This window comes from Dendrobates tinctorius, unplaced genomic scaffold (assembly GCF_039654945.1).
Source record: "Dendrobates tinctorius isolate UK_male_01 unplaced genomic scaffold, ASM3965494v1 ptg000164l, whole genome shotgun sequence".
Lineage (NCBI taxonomy): Eukaryota > Metazoa > Chordata > Amphibia > Anura > Dendrobatidae > Dendrobates > Dendrobates tinctorius.
The window spans coordinates 9,126,722-9,147,679 of record NW_027361831.1 but is presented as its reverse complement, the minus strand read 5'-3'; the positions used below and the strand labels follow the sequence as shown (position 1 = coordinate 9,147,679).

General features: G+C 43.2%; 1 protein-coding gene across 1 annotated transcript in view; it reads right to left on the bottom strand.

Annotated features, from left to right (window-relative positions):
* Positions 1–376: 376 nt before the first annotated feature.
* The window catches only part of LOC141052977 (uncharacterized), a 137,755-nt gene continuing 117,173 nt past the window's right edge, over positions 377–20,958 (bottom strand). The window contains 1 exon segment of the mRNA XM_073550305.1: positions 377–2,310. Coding sequence (XP_073406406.1) covers positions 620–2,310 — 1,691 coding nt within the window. The 3' untranslated portion in view covers positions 377–619.

Here is a 20,958-nt window from a genome sequence, read left to right as displayed (position 1 = left end):
GTTTCGCAGCCTTAAAGAGCAGCTTCCTCAAGGAAACGCACGTCGGGGGGCATCACACCCTCCTACTCGTGCCCGCTGTCCTTCCCTGGTAAGCCGGACAATTTGTATCATTGCATATTGAGCCTCCATTTGTTGTTACATAACGCCTGGTGCGCATTGCGCCATGGTTGTTGTTCTTTTACTGGTTAATACTTGCTGCTATGGCTCATTAGGTTCACAACAATTATGTGTCATGCTTTTTTACTTACCTACAAGGCAACGTGGCACTTAGGGATAGTTTTCCTTTTCTGCTTTTTCACTGGGATATGTGCATTGTTATAATAACTTATACTATGATTATTTGTAAAATAAAAATTTGACTTTTATCTCTAAGACACCTTTGGCTCTTTTCTTCCTCCTGTGGTTTTGATATTTAATTATACGACTACCTGTTATATGGTTTTTGTACAATTTCTCTATAAAATATATGTTCTCCCCGTCAGCGTTACTTTTGATGTTTAACAAAGTATGTTTTCTAGTACTTGTTTTTTCCATTCCAGGTATGATAATGGCTTCTCCCCTTGTGGGATTTTATATGTTTAACAAAGTAGCATTATAGTTCAAAACATTTCCCACATCCTTAATATGAACACTGTTTCTCCTTTGTGTGAATTCTCTGGTGCTTATCAAGACTTGATTTATTTGACCAACATTTCCCACATTCTGAACATAAATATGGCTTCTCTCCTGTGTGAGTTCTCTGGTGTATAACAAGCTGTGCTTTCCATGCAAAACATTTTCCACATTCTGAACATGAAAAAGGCTTCTCCCCTGTGTGAGTTCTCTGGTGAGTAACAAGAGATGATTTCTTTACAAAACATTTTCCACATTCCGAACAAGAAAAAGGCTTCTCACCTGTGTGAGTTCTCTGGTGTATAACAAGGTGTGCTTTCCATGCAAAACATTTTCCACATTCTGAACATGAAAGAGGCTTTTCCCCTGTGTGAGTTCTCTGGTGTATAACAAGGTGTGCTTTCATTGCAAAACATTTTCCACATTCTGAACATGAAATAGGCTTCTCCCCTGTGTGAGTTCTCTGGTGAGTAACAAGAGATGATTTCTTTACAAAACATTTTCCACATTCCGAACAAGAAAAAGGTTTCTCACCTGTGTGAGTTCTCTGGTGATTATGAAGACCTTTTTTGCATACAAAACATTTTTCACATTCTGAACATGAATATGGCTTCTCTCCTGTGTGAGTTCTCTGATGTGAAATAAGATTAGCTCTCTCCCCGTAACATTTTCCACATTCTGAACATGGAAACAGCTTCTCCCCTGTGTGAGTTCTCTGATGTGTAACAAGTTGTGATCTCTGTCCATAACATTTTCCACATTCTGAACATGAAAAAGGCTTATCCCCTGTGTGAGTCCTCTGATGTGTAACAAGGTGTGATCTCTGTCCATAACATTTTCCACATTCTGAACATGAAAAAGGCTTATCCCCTGTGTGAGTCCTCTGATGTGTAACAAGTTGTGATCTCTGTCCATAACATTTTCCACATTCTGAACATGAAAAAGGCTTATCCCCTGTGTGAGTCCTCTGATGTGTAACAAGGTGTGATCTCTGTCCATAACATTTTCCACATTCTGAACATGAAAAAGGCTTCTCTCCTGTGTGAGTTCTCTGGTGTATATCAAGGTGTGATTTGAGTACAAAACATTTCCCACATTCTGAACATGAATATGGCTTCTCTCCTGTGTGAGTTCTCTGGTGTATATCAAGGTGTGATTGGAGTACAAAACATTTCCCACATTCTAAACATGAAAAAGGCTTCTCCCCTGTGTGAGTTTTTTGATGTGTGTTAAGATTTGATTTCTCTGTAAAACATTTCCCACATTCTGAACATGCAAAAGGCTTCTCCCCAGTATGAATTCTCTTATGCCTAACAAGGTTGGATTTCTGTTTAAAATATTTCCCACATTTCGAACAAGAAAATCTCTTCTCTTCTGTGTGAATTATTTGATGCTTAACAGAAGATGTTTCGGTGGGAAAGCCATTTCTATAGTCTGAATGTTTAATTGTCTTTTTTGCTTTAAGTGAAGTCTGTTTTTTGATGCATCTTTTCTGACTTTTATTTTTATTAGTAGTCTGCAATGAATCAGAAGATAGGACCTGTTTCAAAGGCGCAGATGATAGATTTTTGCTGTGAATAGATGATGGTATATCTGAAGTAATGATGTTCACTTTAATTGTATCGTGTGTGATCTCAAGGTCATCTGATTTAAAAATTGAAGATGTCACTAGTCCCTCTGATCTCCTAGTTAAGCCATCTGCCAAGATAAAACCAATTATTATTTTGAATAAAATATCCTTGAAACTTATATTTAACATTTCTACTCAAAATATCCATAGAAATGGGAATTTATGTGGTAAAATTGAATTATCTACTAAGACAATAACAGTTAACAGTCTAATAGAAAAACTCATAGCATGAACCAGTAGAGTGGTGTTCAACTGTTTCTTCATTCTGCCTCTCAAATATTGGAATATAAAGCCACGAAAAATGTTATGTAGGCGAAATATAGATTTTTTTTTTTTACTTACAGTAAAATCTATTTCTCGTAGTCTTCAATGGGGGGGGGGGGACACAGAACTATGAGACGAGATAGTCTGCTGCCACCTTGAGGCTGGCACTATTATTAAAATTAAATAAAATTGGCCTCTCCCCTGCCAACTATACTGCACCTGCTGGTAAAAACTTATACTCATCCCGCAAAAAAATAGGACTCGAATCAGGTGTCAAAATGGTCACTAGTTCTATAAATTAGGACAGCGCAGGCTCTGTCCATCCACCAACAATAGGGTTTCTGGGACCTGTAGTATTACCCAGTCTGGCAGTATGTGTGTGTTGTCCAGCTGGAATAATCAGCTCTCTGCTTCAGGTTACTGGGAAGCACCACACACTACCAAAGCTCAAAGCATATTGCTGGAAGCTGCCAGATACAGCCTTGTTCTCCTCGGGTTCAGTCCTCTGTGCTCAGCCCCCGGCTTGTGTATTTGATCCTGTTGTGATCCTGGCCCGTTTCTATCTGATTTTGTACTTTTTCTGCCCTCTATCAATCTAAAAGCTAGGCCCCTCAAAGTAATTTAAAAAAAGATTTGTGAGGCTATGGGCCCACGTAGCGTTTTAAAACGCACACTAAAAACTGGACTCCTTCCCAGAAATTGTGCGTTTTTTCCCACGCGATTTCACAGCGATTTTACCGCGATTCTGTTCGCGATTTTGCCGCGATTTTCTCAAGCACTTTCCAAGCGATTTGAAGCATCACTTGGAAAGTGATTGACAGGTTGGTCACACTCATCAAACATAGTGTTTGACAAGTGTGAGCAGCTTTTTACTATTGAGGCCGCCTATGCAGCATCAATAGTAAAAGATAAAATGTTAAAAAAATAAAAAATCGGGGTATATTTACCTTCCGATGTCCCGCGCTGCCATCCCGGGCCACAGCGTTTCCAGTAATGCCTTGCGAGACCTATGATGACGTTGGTCTCGCGTTACTATAGCGATCTCGCGAGACCGCTAGAGTCACACGAGACTACGTCATCACAGGACCTTGCCGCAAGGCATTACTAGGAACGCTTAGGCCGGGAATGCAGCGCGGGACGTCAGAAGGTAAATATACCCCGATTTTTTATTTTTTATTCTTTTTTTTTTACAGGGGTATGGTACCCAGGGCCTGGAGGACAGTCTCCTCCACACCGTGGGTACCAACCGCACATGAGACGCTTAACTTCCCGCATGGTGGGCATAGCCACATGCGGGAAGTAAGCGATTCTCATGCATTCCTATGGGTGCGGAATCACGGCAATTCTTTGCGATTCCGCACAAAAGAATGAGCATGCTGCGATTTTTTCCGCGATGCGTTTCCGCCGCGGAGAAAAGCGCAGCATTAGCACAGCATGTGCGGAATGCCATAGGAATGCATGGGGGGCGTTCTGTACACTATTTTTAAACGTTTTCGCTCCGAAAATCGCAGCAAAAACGCTTAAAAATCGCATCGTGGGCACATAGCCTGACTCAAAAACTAGCTTTTGCAAATTGAATTGAACATACAAAAACTTTTGCTAAACTTGTCATCCTTCTATTCCCCCCCCCCAAAAAAAAAAAAAAAATTGGAAATAAATAAAATGGGATGTTAGAAAAAAGCTGCCAACCTACAAAAGAAATTTTCAGGTATTTTAAAAAATAAATGCAAAATATATTAACCTAAAATTACTAGAATCATAAAGTACAATTTGTCACAGAAAATTGTTTTTCAGAATCACTGGAATCAGAAGAAGCAGCCGAAGTTATCACCACATAAAGTGACATGTCAGATTTGAAAAATAGGCCCTTGTTAGGACCACAAAATTGTTTGCTGCAAATGGTTAAATCATTGTATTTTGGGCAGTAAAAACTGTTACTATAGACAATAGCACATCTAGTGAAATGATCAAACTCAATAGTCTTAATCAGTAAACATTGAGTAACAAATGGTGAAACATCTCTGGAGTAAGTAATGGTATGTGCAGTGGAGTACCGTCAATGGTGGCAGGCTATGTGACTACTATGGAGCCCCTGGGCCGAGGGAGGGGGGACCAGTGCCAGCACTGGGACCCCTCTGCCCGTCACCACAAATTCAACTGTATCGGCATCCTGGATGCAGACACAGTTGAAAGCAATGATGCAAGAGGGATCGTCTGCTGATGCTTCCTTCTCTATCATTCTTCCTCAAGGTCTGACATCTCAACGCAGCGGGTGCGAAAACATCACACATGATGCCCCCTGTGTTGAGATGTATGGGCGCTTCAGACATGTATAGACTATGGTGAGTGCATTATACTCTATGAACTATGGTGAGGGCATTATACTGTATGGATTATGGTGAATGCACTATACTATATGGATTATGGGGAGTGCATTATATTATATAGAATACTATAAGGGATTGAATTATACTATATAAATAAAACTGGACGAGAATTTTACTGTATGGAGGACTATGGGGAGTACATTATACTATATAGAGGACTGTGGGGAGCGCATTATACTATATGGATGACTATGGGAAGTGCATTAAACTATATGGAGGATTATGAGGACTGCATTATACTATATACAGAACTCTGGGGGGGCTTAATACTGTATGGAAGACTATGGGGTGCATCAAACTCTATGGAGGACTACAGAGGGTGCATTATACTGTAATGAGTATGGTGAGTACATTTTACTATATGGATGACTATGGGGAGTGCATTTTACTATATGAAGGGTTATGGGGAGTGCATTATACTTTATGGACTATGCGGAGTGTGTTATACTGAATGGACTATGGAGGAGTTAATTATTCTATATGTAGGACTACGGGAAGTGCATTTTACCATATGGAGGATTATGGTGGGGCATTATAATAATATTAATCTTTACTTATATAGCGCCAACATATTCTGCAGCGCTCTACAGTTTAACAGTTTCAAAACACAAGTCATAAGTAACAACGTTAATAATACAATCATTAAAGCAAAATAAGATGACCCTGCTCGTGAGAGCTTACAATCTACAATGAGGTGGAGGAGATACAGAGTACAGGTACAATAATGTATATACAATGATGGTCCAGCCATCTTGATGGAGTGAGGGATAGATGGAACTGGTGAACGGGCTTCACACACTTATACATAAAATGAATTAGATTTGTGAATGTGATAGGCCGCCCTGAACAAATGTGTTTTGAGGGAGCGCCTAAAACTATGCAAATTGTGGATAGTCCTAATTTCTTGGGGTAGAGCATTCCAGAGGATTGGCGCAACATGGGAGAAGTCTTGGAGTCGGGAGTGGGAGGTACCGATTAGTGCCGAGGTTAGTCGAGAGTCGTTTTCAGAGCGCAGAGGTCGGTTAGGCCAATAGACAGAAATCAGGGAGGAGATGTAGAGGGGTGCTGCACTGTGGAGAGCTTTGTGAGTGAGAAAAAGTACCTTGAATTGGATCCTATAATGAATGGTCAGTTAATGTAAGGACTGGCGAAGAGCAGACGCGTCCGAGTACCGATTAGCCAGATGGATGACCCTGGCTGCTGCATTAAGTATTGACTGGAGGGGGAAAGTCGAGTAATGGGGAGGCCAATTAATAGAGCGTTGCAGTAGTCCTGGCAGGAGTGGATCAATGGGACAGTGAGGGTTTCTGTTGTTTCCATGGTGAGAATAGGGAGGATTGAAGAGATGTTCTTTAGGTGTAAGTGGCAAGAGATTGTATATGGGATGAGAAGGAGAGATTGGTGTCAAATATAACACCCAGACAGCGCACCTGCTGCTGGGGTGTTATTATGGTGCCACACACGGAGAGGGAATTGTCAGATTTATGGAGGTTAGTACACAGCGAGAGCAGAAGAAGTTCATTTTTGTGAGGCTGAGTTTCAGATAGAGAGCAGACATGATGTTGGAGACTGTGGACAGACATTCACTGGCGTTCTGTAGTACAGCGGGGGTAAGGTTGGGGGATGACGTGTATAGTTGTGTGTCATCAGCATAAAGATGGTATTGAAAGCCAAATCTGCTGTTGGTCTGTCCAATTGGGGCCATGTAGAGAGAGAAGAGAAGGGGGCCAAGGACTGAGCTCTGAGGTACCCCGACAGTGAGAGGAAGAGGAGATGAAGTGGAGCAAGCGAACAAAACATTGAAGGAGCAGTCAGAGAGATAGGAAGAGAACCAGGAGAGAGCAGTGTCCTTAATGCCTAGTGACTGGAGCCTAGAGAGAAGGAGGCGGTGGTCAACAGTGTCGAAAGCTGCAGAAAGGTCAATAAGACTGAGCAGAGAGTGGTCACTGTTACATTTTACATTATACTATATAAAACACTATGAGGAGTGCATTATAGTATATAAAGAACTCTGGAGGTGCATTATACTGTATGGAAAAAGCGCATTATGCTATATGGAGGACTAGGAGTGCATTATTCAATTTAAAGAACTCTGGAGGTACTTTAAAGACGACTATTTGGAGCGCATTAAACTATATAGAGGACTATGGGAGGTGGACTATACTGAATGAGCAATGGGAAGCGCATTATACTGTATGGAGGACTATGGGGGATGTATTATGCTGTATAGAGAATAATGGGGGCATTATACAACATGGATGACTATATGGAGTACATTATACTGTATGGAAGACTACAGGAAACATACTATATAGAGGACTATGGGGAGCGCATTATTATATGATATAAAGAACTCTGGGGGGTGAATTTTACAGTATGGAGAACTATGGAGGGTGCATTATATTGTTTGGAGAAGTATAGGGGTGCCTTGTACAATATGGATGACTATGGGGAGTGCATTTTACTATATGGAGGACTATGGGGAGAGCATTATCCTATATAGATTATTGGAAGTGCAATATACTATATAAAAATGAGTACAATAATGTGCATTATACTATATAAAAAAACTCTGGGGCTGCATTATACTGTATGGAAGACTATGGAGTGTGCATTTTTCTGTATGGAAGTGTATGGGAAGTGTATTATACTGTATGGAGGACTATGGGGAGTACATTATACTATATCTAGAACTATAGAAAGCACATTATCCTATATGGACTATGGGACATGCATTAAACTGTATGGAGGACTATTGCAGGATGCATTATACTGTATGGAGGGCTATGGAAAGTACATTATACTGTATGAAGGACTATGGTGTGCATTACACTACATAGTGGACTATGGGGAGCTCATTATACTATATGGAGGACTATGAGGAGTGCATTATACTATATAAAGAGCTCTGGGGGTGCATTATACCATATGGAGAACTATGTGGAGCACTCTACTGTATGGAACACTATGCAGGTATATTTTACTGTATGGAGGACTATGTAGGGTACATCTTAGTATATGGAGAACTATGGGGAATGCAAGTTACTATATGGAGGATTATGAGGAGTGCATTATACTGTATGGATTATGGAGAGTGCATTATACTATATGGTCTATTGAGAGTGCATTATACTGCATGGACTAGAGAAAGTTCATTACACTGTATGGAGGACTATGGGTAGTTCATTATAATATATGGTAGGAGTAAGGAGGGAGCATTATGCTATATGGAAGACTATGTGGATTCATTTTTCTTTATTAAGGAGTATGGAGCGTGTATTATACTGTATTGAGGATTATGGAGGTGTCATGGTCACGCGCGGCTGGACACAGCGCCTCCAGCAGGGCGGATTTAGATGACATGCGTGACCCTGGATACACAGCCTCCAGTTGGGCGAATTTAAATAATAAATTTTGCAGCTGGATACGCCGCCTCCAACAGGCGAATTTCGGAAATAAATGTATATCTGGAAACCCCGCCTCCAGTAAGGCGAATTTAAACAATAAAAGAGAAAACCTGGGTAACAATAACAATGGTGGCCCTGCGATAGGGAACGGGGAAGTGGAGACCTCCTGCACTCCCCTGAGTCAGTGTCTCTACACTCCTAACGATCCCTAGGCCAGTTCCGCACCGGGCGCCGATCAGGATACCTAATATCCCTAGCTCGCCCTGCACCTAAACCCTCACTAGTGAAGTGGACAGTGCGAAAACTAATCCCACCACTGCACTAAAACACACATAAGGAAAAGAGACAAAACAGGGAAACACCACTTAGGTTTGCTCTGTTGCTTACGCTCCCAGCAACAGAGCCCACCACCTGCGTGTATCTTTTCCTCCGACCGGATCCAACACCATAGTGCAGCCTTGGAGCAAACAGAGTTCACCAACTGTGTGCAGCTGTCCAGAAACAGAGTCCAGCATATGAGTCCAGCTTTCCAGCAACCGAGTCCAGCATCATGAGTGCAGCTCTGCACCATAGCTGCCACTCCACCAAGCCATGCAAGAACTCCTTGCTGACACCATAGCTGCAACTCCACCAAGCCATGCCAGCCCTCCTCGCAGACACCATAGCTGCCACTCCAGGACTCTCACTGAGCTGCCCGGGACTCTCCTTCAGCTCCATCCTTCACCCAGGCTTGCTTCTAACTGAGGACTAATCACCAACAGTGATTGACACACCTGACACTCTCTTATAAAGCAATCACACCTGTTACATAATCACGTGCACTAAACCAAAGGAACCAGAGTGCAATGACCCTAATGGCCACTGGGGGGAAAACTACCTTTAGCACAGCTAAAGGAAAAAAAAAAAGGTTACTTGAACATTTAATCTGTCAGATCCAACCTGGATCATGACAGGAGGGCTGCCATTCAAGCCTATATCCCATCCCTTGATGACGCCGCTAACACGGTGAAACATGTTGGGGGACGTTTGTGCTAAAAATTATCGTCCTATTCTACAAGATATGTGTTAGCATCCCGGGTGCTATACACTACACTAATACAGAGCAGCACTATGTTAATTTAATGATCAAAATAATTTCGGCAGATTAGGGACTGAATTTTATACCCTTCTGGTCACATTTTAGTTGAAAATTAAAAGTTAAATTTTCAAGTCTTCTACTAAGGGCCTATTTGGGGTTCTACCCAATTTGTTAATTATGTATATATTCCTCCAAAGGTTTTTTGATATCCTCAAATTATAGATTGCTATACAGATTTATATTGGGTTTTTATGTTTGGCTGCTGTCACACACTAAAAATTAATTTATAAAAAAAAATAATTGTTTTTGCATTGCTATATTCTAAGAGCTATAGCTTTTTTATTTCTCCACTGACTGAGCTCTATGGTGGCTTATTTTTTGTAGGACAAGACAGTTTTTAGCTATACCATTGTTATTTATATTCAATGTTTTGATAGTGTTTTATTCTACTGTTTGTTCGGCAGTCTAATGAAAAAGCATAGTTTTTTGCAACGTTTTTAATTTTTTTACTGTGTTCACTGAAGATGTTCACCAATGTGACAGTTTTATACGTCGGGTCATTCTGGACGCGGCGATACCAAAAGTGTGATTTTTTTGTTTAGACATAAATATACCCATTTATTGGTATATATGTATATTTTTTTTTACTCTATAGGCCTTTAGCCTTTATTACTCTTATTGTTGGTATAATGCATTGCATTATACCTTCCAGTATTACAATGACAGAAGCCTCTTAGACCGTGTTCCTGTTATGGGCTATCAGGCTTGCTATAGGTCTCAATGATGACCTCCGGTCGCTATGTCAATGATCGGGCCCTTGCGATTATGTCGCAGGGGTGCCGATTATATGGGAGAGGGAGACCCCTCCGTCTCCTAGCCTCCCAAATGCTGTAATCTACTGCAGCATTTGAGAGATTAAACAGCAAAAAGCGGTGCTGGCACCACTCCTGGCCAGATCTCAGCTGTCACGTCACCAGGGCTCCTGAGGGCGTTCACTTGGGCACAGCTTCTGTGTCATGCACGATCGGCATAACATACACATTCGTCAAAGGTCAGGAACCCCTATTTCACCATTACGAATGGGTACATCAGAGGTCATGAAGGGGTTAAAGACTACCACAGAGTTGCAATCATATAAGTGAGGAAGGCTGATCTCACTATAATCATCAAACACATCATACAGAATGAACTAGTAAAAAAGGAGACATTGCACACAAAAAAACATGTTACATTTCCAATAAGAACGTATGGTCAGTGAAAGAACTACAACACTATACCATAGTTGCTCTCATTTTTGATGGACCATTTGAGCTACTATGAGTTCTGACCTAGTGCTCCCCATTACAGGAGCGATTGTGCAGTAATCTGAATTCCTTAGTATCAAAAACATAATGGAAATAATGAGATGGCGTGATGCCATTAAACCAGGGAAAGAGACATGCCAACACACACATACATATACACTCACTGGCCACTTTATTAGGTACACCTGTCCAACTGTGTGTTAAGACTTAATTTCTAATCAGCCAATCACATGGCGGCAACTCAGTGCATTTAGGCATGTAGACATGGTCAAGACAATCTCCTGCAGTTCAAACCGAGCATCAGTATGGGGAAGAAAGGTGATTTGAGTGCCTTTGAACGTGGCATGATTGTTGGTGCCAGAAGGGCTGGTCTGAGAATTTCAGAAACTGCTGATCTACTGGGATTTTCACGCACAACCATCTCTAGGGTTTACAGAGAATGGTCCGAAAAAGAAAAAAAATCCAGTGAGCGGCAGTTCTGTGGCCGGAAATGACATGTTGATGCCAGAGGTCAGAGGAGAATGGGCAGACTGGTTCGAGCTGATAGAAAGGCAACAGTGACTCAAATTGCCACCCGTTACAACCAAGGTAGGCAGAAGAGCATCTCTGAACGCACAGTGCGTCGAACTTTGAGGCAGATGGGCTACAGCAGCAGAAGACCACACTGGGTACCACTCCTCTCAGCTAAGAACAGGAAACTGAGGCTAAAATTTGCACAAGCTCATCGAAATTGGACAGTAGAAGATTGGAAAAACGTTGCCTGGTCTGATGAGTCTCGATTTCTGCTGCGACATTCGGATGGTAGGGTCAGAATTTGGCGTAAACAACATGAAAGCATGGATCCATCCTGCCTTGTATCAACGGTTCAGGCTGGTGGTGGTGGTGTCATGGTGTGGGGAATTTTTTCTGGGCACTCTTTGGGCCCCTTGGTACCAATTGAGCATCGTTGCAACGCCACAGCCTACCTGAGTATTGTTGCTGACCATGTCCATCCCTTTATGACCACAATGTACCCAACATCTGATGGCTACTTTCAGCAGGATAATGCGCCATGTCATAAAGCTCGAATCATCTCAGATTGGTTTCTTGAACATGACAATGAGTTTACTGTACTCAAATGGCCTCCTCAGTCACCAGATCTCAATCCAATAGAGCATCTTTGGGATGTGGTGGAACGGGAGATTCGCATCAGGGATGTGCAGCTGACAAATCTGCGCCAACTGTGTGATGCCATCATGTCAATATGGTCCAAAATCTCTGAGGAATGCTTCCAGCACCTTGTTGAATCTCTGCCACGAAGAATTGAGGCAGTTCTGAAGGCAAAAGGGGGTCCAACCCCTTACTAGCATGGTGTACCTAATAAAGTGGCCAGTGAGTGTATATAATGTAAGGTAGCGCTGTCATTCAAGGTGGGGGATACTCGCTTGGCAGTCAATAAATCACATCCGGCACAGGTTTTCCATAAAACCATAACAATTCATGCGGTTTATTCGGCATCATAAACCATGACCAGCAACAGAAAGTTCATATAAACGGCATAGCGCCCATGACAGAGCTTCACTCTGTTAGCAATGTCCAATACGCAGGCTCTCGAGCCTCACAGTTATATCCCCTGTCAGGATTTTACCTCATGGCTGCTTCTCCATGCTTCAGACGTCCCTTCCCTCCTCTGGGAACTCTCAGACGCTGGCAGCCATTACTCACAGCCACTCCACATGCTGTTAGCCAGGAGACACATCTCCCAGCGTGACCTTTCACAACGGACCAAGCAGGTCCCTGCATTCACCCATGTGACCTACCCTGGCCACCTTATATGCTCAGTAGCCACGCCCACCGGGTCACATGGCTATGACCTCATCACAGGTCCTACAAGCATTCATACATTCTTTAGTATGACGTTCTAGACACACCCCTGGGTGGTTTTGTAGGCAACTGGCCCACCAGTCTCCCCAGCTACCTGGAGACTTCTCCCGAACACATTGATACAACACATCAGCAGTATCACTGCTGATCAAAACACACATCAGTCTCCATCTCAAGGCCACCCACCTTGAGATATATAATGGTCATTCACGACTCTGCCATTCATTCTCTCTCCTCGGACATCCACACAGCGCCGTGTTATGAATGAGTCACCGAGGAGGAAAAAACAAAAAGCAAGCTAAGCCCAGAAAAGCGGAGAGATTGGTAACTAGCGGATTGCAGACCCCTGATCCTATCCACAACAACTAGCAGTAGCCGTGGAGCGTGCCTACGGTGGTCCTAGACGCCTCGTCACGGCCGGAGAACTAAATAAGCCTAAAGAAAGAAAGGGAAAATCTAAACTGCCCCAGAGCAGACCCCAAAGCAATAGACAGCCCCCAACATGTATTGTCGGTGAAACAAGACGAAAACACAGACACAAGTAGAAAGATAGGCTGAGCAAACGATGGGGCCCTCGCTAACTAGAAAGGACAGGAAAGAAAAGCTGCTGTCTGCAATCACGCAAAAAACCCTGCCAAAAAGAATGTCCAACACATCTGATAGAAAAAGGCCCTGAAGTCGCTAGACTTCAAATCACTATATCAGCACTCAGGTATATTCTGAAGACAGAGCAAAAGAGATCAACTGATCAGAGACAAAATGGGGATTCAGCCCAGTCCCAGCCAGGGCTGGCTGAACACAAAAACTAAGTAAACCAGACAAAAACTCATATGAACAATAGCAGAGAAAACTTAGCTTTAGGAAGGCAGGAACCAAACTGGAAACCAGGAGCCACAGTCAGGAAAAATTACCAGCAAGAAACTAGGGAGTCGGCTGCCTTAAATCCAATCAGAAACTCCTGATGTCCAATCGCAGTCCTCTTCCTCAGATGGCCAGTCTCTGCCATTTAGATCAGCTTCATTACCTCCCTTCACCAACAGAGGGAGTCCAGATAGAGAACTCGCTACTCCTCTGTCAGCACAGCCAGCTCCATAACCCTCACCAGAAGCCAGAGGCAAACCCGAAAATGAGCTCACAACAGTACCCCCCCTTGAGGAGGGGTCACTGAACCCTCATCCACGCCACCGGGCCGATCAGGATGGGCCCGATGAAAAGCACGAACCAATCTATCGGCATGAATATCAGAGGCAGAGACCCAAGAATTGTCCTCCTGGCCATAACCCTTCCACTTGACCAAATACTGGAGTCTCCGTCTAGCCAGACGAGAATCCAGTATTTTCTCTACCTCATATTCCACATTACCTTCAACCAATACAGGGTCAGGAGGTGCAGCCATAGGAACTACTGGCTCAACATATCTCTTCAACAGCGACTTATGAAACACGTTATGGATCTTAAACGTAACAGGAAGAGCCAATCGAAAAGAAACCGGATTAAGAATCTCCAAAATCTTGTAAGGTCCGATAAATCTTGGCTTGAACTTTGGAGAAGCCACCTTCATAGAGATATTCTTTGATGACAACCAAACCATATCACCCACTTTAAACCGGGGACGAATGGTCCTATGCCGGTTAGAAAACCGCTGGACCTTTTCCTGGGAGAGAGACAACTTATCTACTACTTGGTCCCAAATCTGCTGCATTCTCTCTACCACAGTGTCAACACCTGGGCAGGCTGAAGATTCCACTTGCAATGAAGAAAATCGAGGATGAAACCCAAAGTTACAGAAAAAGGGCGACATCAAGGTGGCAGAACTAGTTCTATTATTTAAAGTGAATTCGGCCAAGGGCAAAAATGAAACCCAATCATCCTGATCAGCAGATATAAAACATCTCAAATAGGACTCCAAAGTCTGGTTTGTTCTCTCCGTCTGCCCGTCTGAGGATGAAACGCAGAGGAGAAGGACAACTGAATTCCCAGCTTGGAACAAAAGGCTTTCCAGAATCTGGAAACAAACTGAACTCCTCTGTCCGATACAATGTTCCGGAATCCCATGCAACCGAACCACCTGTTGTAAAAACAAGGGTACCAACTCTGAGGAAGATGGCAACTTTGGGAGTGGTACAAGATGGACCATCTTAGAGAATCTATCACAAATCACCCAGATAACAGTCATTCTCTGAGAGACAGGAAGATCAGAAATAAAATCCATTGAAATATGGGTCCATGGCCTCTTAGGCACTGGCAAGGGCATCAACAACCCACTAGAGCGAGAACAGGGTTTAGACCGGGAACAAGTCCCACAGGACTGCACAAAATTCCTGACATCACGAGATAAGGCGGGCCACCAAAAAGACCGACACACCAAATCTCTGGTACCAAAAATACCTGGATGACCAGCCAATGCGGAGCAATGAACTTCAGACATCACTCTCTTCCTCCACTGGTCAGGAACATACAATTTTCCCATAGGACAACGCTCAGGTTTGTCCTCCTTGAATTCTTCCAGAGCACGTCTCAAATCGGGAGAGATGGCAGAAAGAACTACCCCCTCACCTAGGATGGTAGTAGGCTTGGTCACAATAGGAGAATCAGCAAAGAAACTCCTAGAAAGGGCATCTGCCTTAACATTCTTAGTGCCTGGAAGAAAGGAGACCACAAAATCAAAACGCGTAAAAAACAAGGCCCACCTAGCCTGTCTAGGATTCAAGCATTTGGCCGACTCAAGGTAAATCAAATTCTTGTGGTCAGTGAGGACCACAACTTGATGTCTAGCTCCCTCCAACCAATGTCTACACTCCTCAAATGCCCATTTCATGGCTAACAATTCCCGATTCCCCATATCATAGTTGCGTTCAGATGGGGAGACCTTTCGGGTAAAGAAGGCACAGGGATTCATTTTAGACGTCACCGGATCTTTTTGGGACAAAACAGCTCCTGCACCATTCTCTGAAGCGTCTACCTCCACCTGAAAAGGAAGTGAGACATCAGGTTGCCGCAAAACCGGAGCAGAAGCAAACCTCCGCTTCAGCTCCTGAAAGGCCGAAACAGCCTCTGAAGACCAATTCAGCACATCAGCACCCTTCTTAGTTAAATCAGTCAGTGGTTTAGCAATACCAGAAAAATTAGCTATAAATTTACGAAAAAAATTAGCAAAACCCAAAAACTTCTGGAGAGCCTTAAAAGAAGTGGCTTGAACCCAATCATAAATGGCCTGTACCTTGGCCGGGTCCATTTCAATAGTTGACAGAGACAAAATAAATCCCAAAAATGAAATCCTCTGTACACCAAAAAGGCACTTCGATCCCTTAACATACAAGGAATTCTCCCTCAAAATCTGGAGCACAGTCCGAACATGTTCCACATGAGAATTCCAATCCCTGGAAAAGATCAAAATATCATCCAGATAGATGATCAAAAACTTATCCACAAAGTCCCGGAAAATATCATTCATGAAGGATTGGAAGACAGAAGGGGCATTAGTGAGCCCAAAAGGCATCACCAGGTACTCAAAATGTTCCTCCGGAGTATTAAACGCCATCTTCCATTCATCCCCATGCTTGATGCGAATAAGATTATACGCCCCCCTGAGGTCAAGCTTAGTAAACCAGCAAGCACCTTTAACTCTGGAGAATAAATCAGAAATCAGGGGTAACGGATACTGAAATTTAACCGTAATTTTGTTAAGGGAGCGATAATCAATAAACGGTCTTAATGAACCATCTTTCTTGGCCACAAAAAAAAAAAAACAGCGCCTAACGGTGACGAGGATGGTCTAATATGACCCTTCTCTAACGACTCCTTAATATAGGATCGCATAGCATCATGTTCGGGTGCAGATAAGTTGAAAAGCCAACCCTTGGGAAATTTACACCCAGGCATCAACTCAATTGCACAGTCATAACTCCTATGAGGAGGCAAAGACGCAGACTTGCTCTCACTAAGTACATCATAAAAATCAGCCAAATAGGAACATCATGCGACTGGGGAGAGGTGGAGAAAACAGGAGTGTCACCAAGAGCACACCGACAACCCCAACTCACCACAGACACAGATTTCCAATCCAAAACCGGATTATGGATTTGCAACCAGGGATAACCCCAGAACAATGGTATCATGTAAATTATGCAACACCAAAAATCTGTAATTTTCTTGGTGGTCTGGGGCATTATCACCTGGGTCCAAAACTGAGGTTTATTCTTCACCAAAGGAGTAGCATCAATACCCCTCAAAGGAATAGGCATCTGCAGAGGTGTCATAGGAAAACCACAACGTTTAGCAAAATCCAAGTCCATTAGATTCAAGGCCGCTCCTGAATCCACAAAAGCCTTCACGGAAAATGTGGATAAGGAGCAGATCAGTGTAATTGCCAAAAGAAACTTAGGTTGTACACCACCCACAGCAAATGTGTGCGCAAAACGTTTCTCTCATTTAGGGCAGACAGAAATAACATGAGAGGCATCTCCACAGAAAATACACAGCTTATTACGCCTTCTAAACTCCTGACGTTGCGACCTAGTCAAAACTCCATCACATTGCATAGGTTCAGACATTTGTTCAAAATGTGGCAGCGCCTCCCGTGTAGTCTTGCGTTCAGGAAACGCCGATCAACTTGAATGGCTAATGACATAGAATCGTCAAGACCAGAGGGAACAGGAAATCCCACCATAGTATCTTTTAAAGTCTCAGACAAACCCTTCCGAAAGAGAGCTGCCAATGCACTATCATTCCATGTAGTAAGGACCGCCCACTTTCGGAATTTCTGACAGTATAACTCTGCAGGATCCTGACCCTGGTTCAATGCCAATAGGGCTCTCTCAGCTTGATCAATAGCATTAGGTTCATCATATAACAACCCCAAGGCTTGAAAAAATGCATCCACATTAGTCAAAACAGGATCTTCAGGTGTCAAATAAAACGCCCAATCCTGGGGATCGCCGCGCAGCAAGGAGATGACAATTTTAACCTGCTGCGCAGAGCTCCCCGATGAGTTAGGCTTCAAGGCAAGAAATAATTTACAATTATTCTTAAAATTCAAAAATTTAGATCGATCCCCAGAAAACACATCAGGAGCAGGGATCCTTGGTTCAACAGCATGTGAACGAGTGAGATAGGCGGAAATTCCCTGCACTTCAGCAGCGAGCTGCTCCACACGATCAGACAATTGCTTAATCTCCATCAAGGAGAAAAAGAAAAAAAAAAAAAAGAATCCTCCTACGTCCCCAGAGAAAAAGAGGAGAAAATATACATATAAAAAAAAAAATTCGGACACTTTTTTTTTTTTTTTTTTACAATTCTCTCCTGCTTTTGAGTACCCTAGAATTTGCGGTATGGCTGGTGATTCTGTTATGAATGAGTCACCGAGGATGAAAAAACAAAAAGCAAGCTAAGCCCAGAAAACCGGAGAGCTTGGTAACTAGCGGATTGCAGACCCCTGATCCTATCCACAACAACTAGCAGTAGCCGTGGAGCGTGCCTACGGTGGTCCTAGATGCCTCGTCACGGCCGGAGAAATAAATAAGCCTAAAGAAAGGGAAAATCTAAACTGCCCCACAGCTGACCCCAAAGCAATAGACAGCCCCCAACATGTATTGTCGGTGAAACAAGATGAAAACACAGACACAGGTAGAAAGATAGGCTGAGCAAACGTTGGGGCCCTCGCTAACTAGAAAGAACAGGAAAGAAAAGCTGCTGTCTGCAATCACGCAAAAAACCCTGCCAAAAAGAATGTACAACACGTCTGATAGAAAAAGGCCCTGAAGTCGCTAGACTTCAAATCACTATATCAGCACTCAGGTATATTCTGAAGACAGAGCAAAAGAGATCAACTGATCAGAGACAAAAATGGGGATTCAGCCCAGTCCCAGCCAGGGCTGGCTGAACACAAAAACTAAGTAAACCAGACGAAAACTCATATGAACAATAGCAGAGAAAACTTAGCTTTAGGAAGGCAGGAACCAAACTGGAAACCAGGAGCCACAGTCAGGAAAAATTACCAGCAAGAAACTAGGGAGTTGGCTGCCTTAAATCCAATCAGAAACTCCTGATGTCCAATCGCAGTCCTCTTCCTCAGGTGGCCGGTCTCTGCCATTTAGATCAGCTTCATTACCTCCCTTCGCCAACAGAGGGAGTCCAGATAGAGAACTCACTACTCCTCTGTCAGCACAGCCAGCTCCATAACCCTCACCAAGAAGCCAGAGGCAAACCCGAAAATAAGCTCACAACAGTGCCCCCTAGCGGACACAGTGGTCACTACACCACAATATATACACATAAATAAATATATATACTAGCTGAAGAGCTCGGCGCTGCCCGGGCATGGTAACTAACTGTGGTTAGTTATGGCAAATTATAATTATCCTCTATCCCATAATCCCGTGCCCATATACCCATCATACCCTCCATCACATAGTCGAGTGCTCATATACCCATCACACATCCTCCATCCCATAGTCCCATGCCCATATACCCATCACACATCCTCCATCCCATAGTCCCGTTTCCATATACCCATAATACATATCCAGGATCCCATAGGCCCGTGCCCATATACCCATCATACATATCCTCCATCCCATAATCGAGTTCCCATATACCCTTCACACATCCTCCATCCCATAGTCCCATGCCCATATACCCATCATACATATTCGCCATGCCATAGTCGAGTGCCCATATACCCATCACACATCTTTCATCTCATAGTCTCATGCCCATATACCCATCATACATATCCTCCATCCCATAGTCCCGTGCCCATATACCCATCATACATATCCGCCATCCCATAGTCCCGTGCCCATATACCCGTCATACACATCCTCCATCCCATAGTCCAGTGCCCATATACCGATCATACATATTCGCCATCCCATATTCGAGTGCCCATATACCTGTCACACATTTTTCATCTCATAGTCCCATGCCCATATACCCATCACACATCCTTCATCTCATAGTCCCATGCCCATATACCCATCATACATATCCTCCATCCCATAGTCCCGTGCCCATATACCCGTCATACATATCCTCCATCCCATAGTCCAGTGCCCATATACCCATCACACAGCCTCCATCCCATAATCAAACATTATGACATCATAGTGAGCGGCGGGGCTTGCAACCTATGATGACAGCGTCGCCATGGCAACCATTATGACATCATAATGAGGGGCGGGGCTTGATACACACATACTTATTCCCCATTATGTAGATAGGGGCAAAATTGTTTGGTGAATTGGAACGTGCGGGGTTAAAATTTCACCTCACAAAATAGCCTAGGACACTCTCGGGGTCCATGTGTGACTGTGCCAAATTTTGTGGCTGTAGCTGCGACGGTGCGGATGCCAATCCCGGACATACATACACACACACATACATACACACACTTGAGCTTTATATATTAGATATTATATATATACACACACACATACTGCTCAAAAAATACAGGGAACAATTAAACAACAGAATATAACTCCAAGTAAATCAAACTTCTGTGAAGTCAAACTGTCCACTTAGGAAGCGACACTGATTGACAATCAATTTCACATGCTGTTGTGCAAATGGAATAGACAACAGTTGGAAATTATTGGCCACAAAAGTGACCAAAACATCAGCCAGAAAGCATTGGTACTGAGATGTGGTCTGTGGTCCCCACCTGCAGAACCACTCCTTTATTGAGTGTGTCTTGATAATTGCCAATAATTTCCATCTGTTGTCTATTCCATTTGCACAACAGCATGTGAAATTGATTGTCAATCAGTGTCGCTTCCTAAGTGGACAGTTTGATTTCACAGAAGTTTTATATATATACAGCCATCAGGCACACACAGATTAGAGATGTATCATGGCACAGGTGTAATGTTCTTTTTCCCTTTCAGTTTATCACAATTCTCTTTGAAGTTAGTTGGTTTTAAAAGAAATTGAAAATTCAGTATAAAGGGAAACTCTGTTTTCTTGCAGAGGAATTCACACTTGGCCCTCACTGCACAATTAATGTTGTAGAACATAAAAGAGAAGTTTGGCCACAAACCTGGACCTGGTCTTGTAGTGACCATATTAGCACAGTCAGCAACACAGAAGGGAGAGAAGGTAGATTCATCCAATAAGATATCAGGATTCTAGGAAGGTAACAGCATCATTACCCTCACCTTTGTCTTGGAGGCCCATCATATTTTTTTTTCCCAAGAGATTTTCTAACTTGTCAGCACATTCTACGTACGCTGGTAGTTGGATTCGTAGGTTACATATCAGGGCAAATAAGTCAGTGTCTTCTAATTTCAGGGGGATCCTTCACATTGTAAGGCCGGGGTCACACTGCGTTATGGCAGTCCGTTAGACGGACTGCATTACACCGCTGCATAACGCGGTGTAACGCAGTACATTAACGCTGCCATTAACCCTCATTATC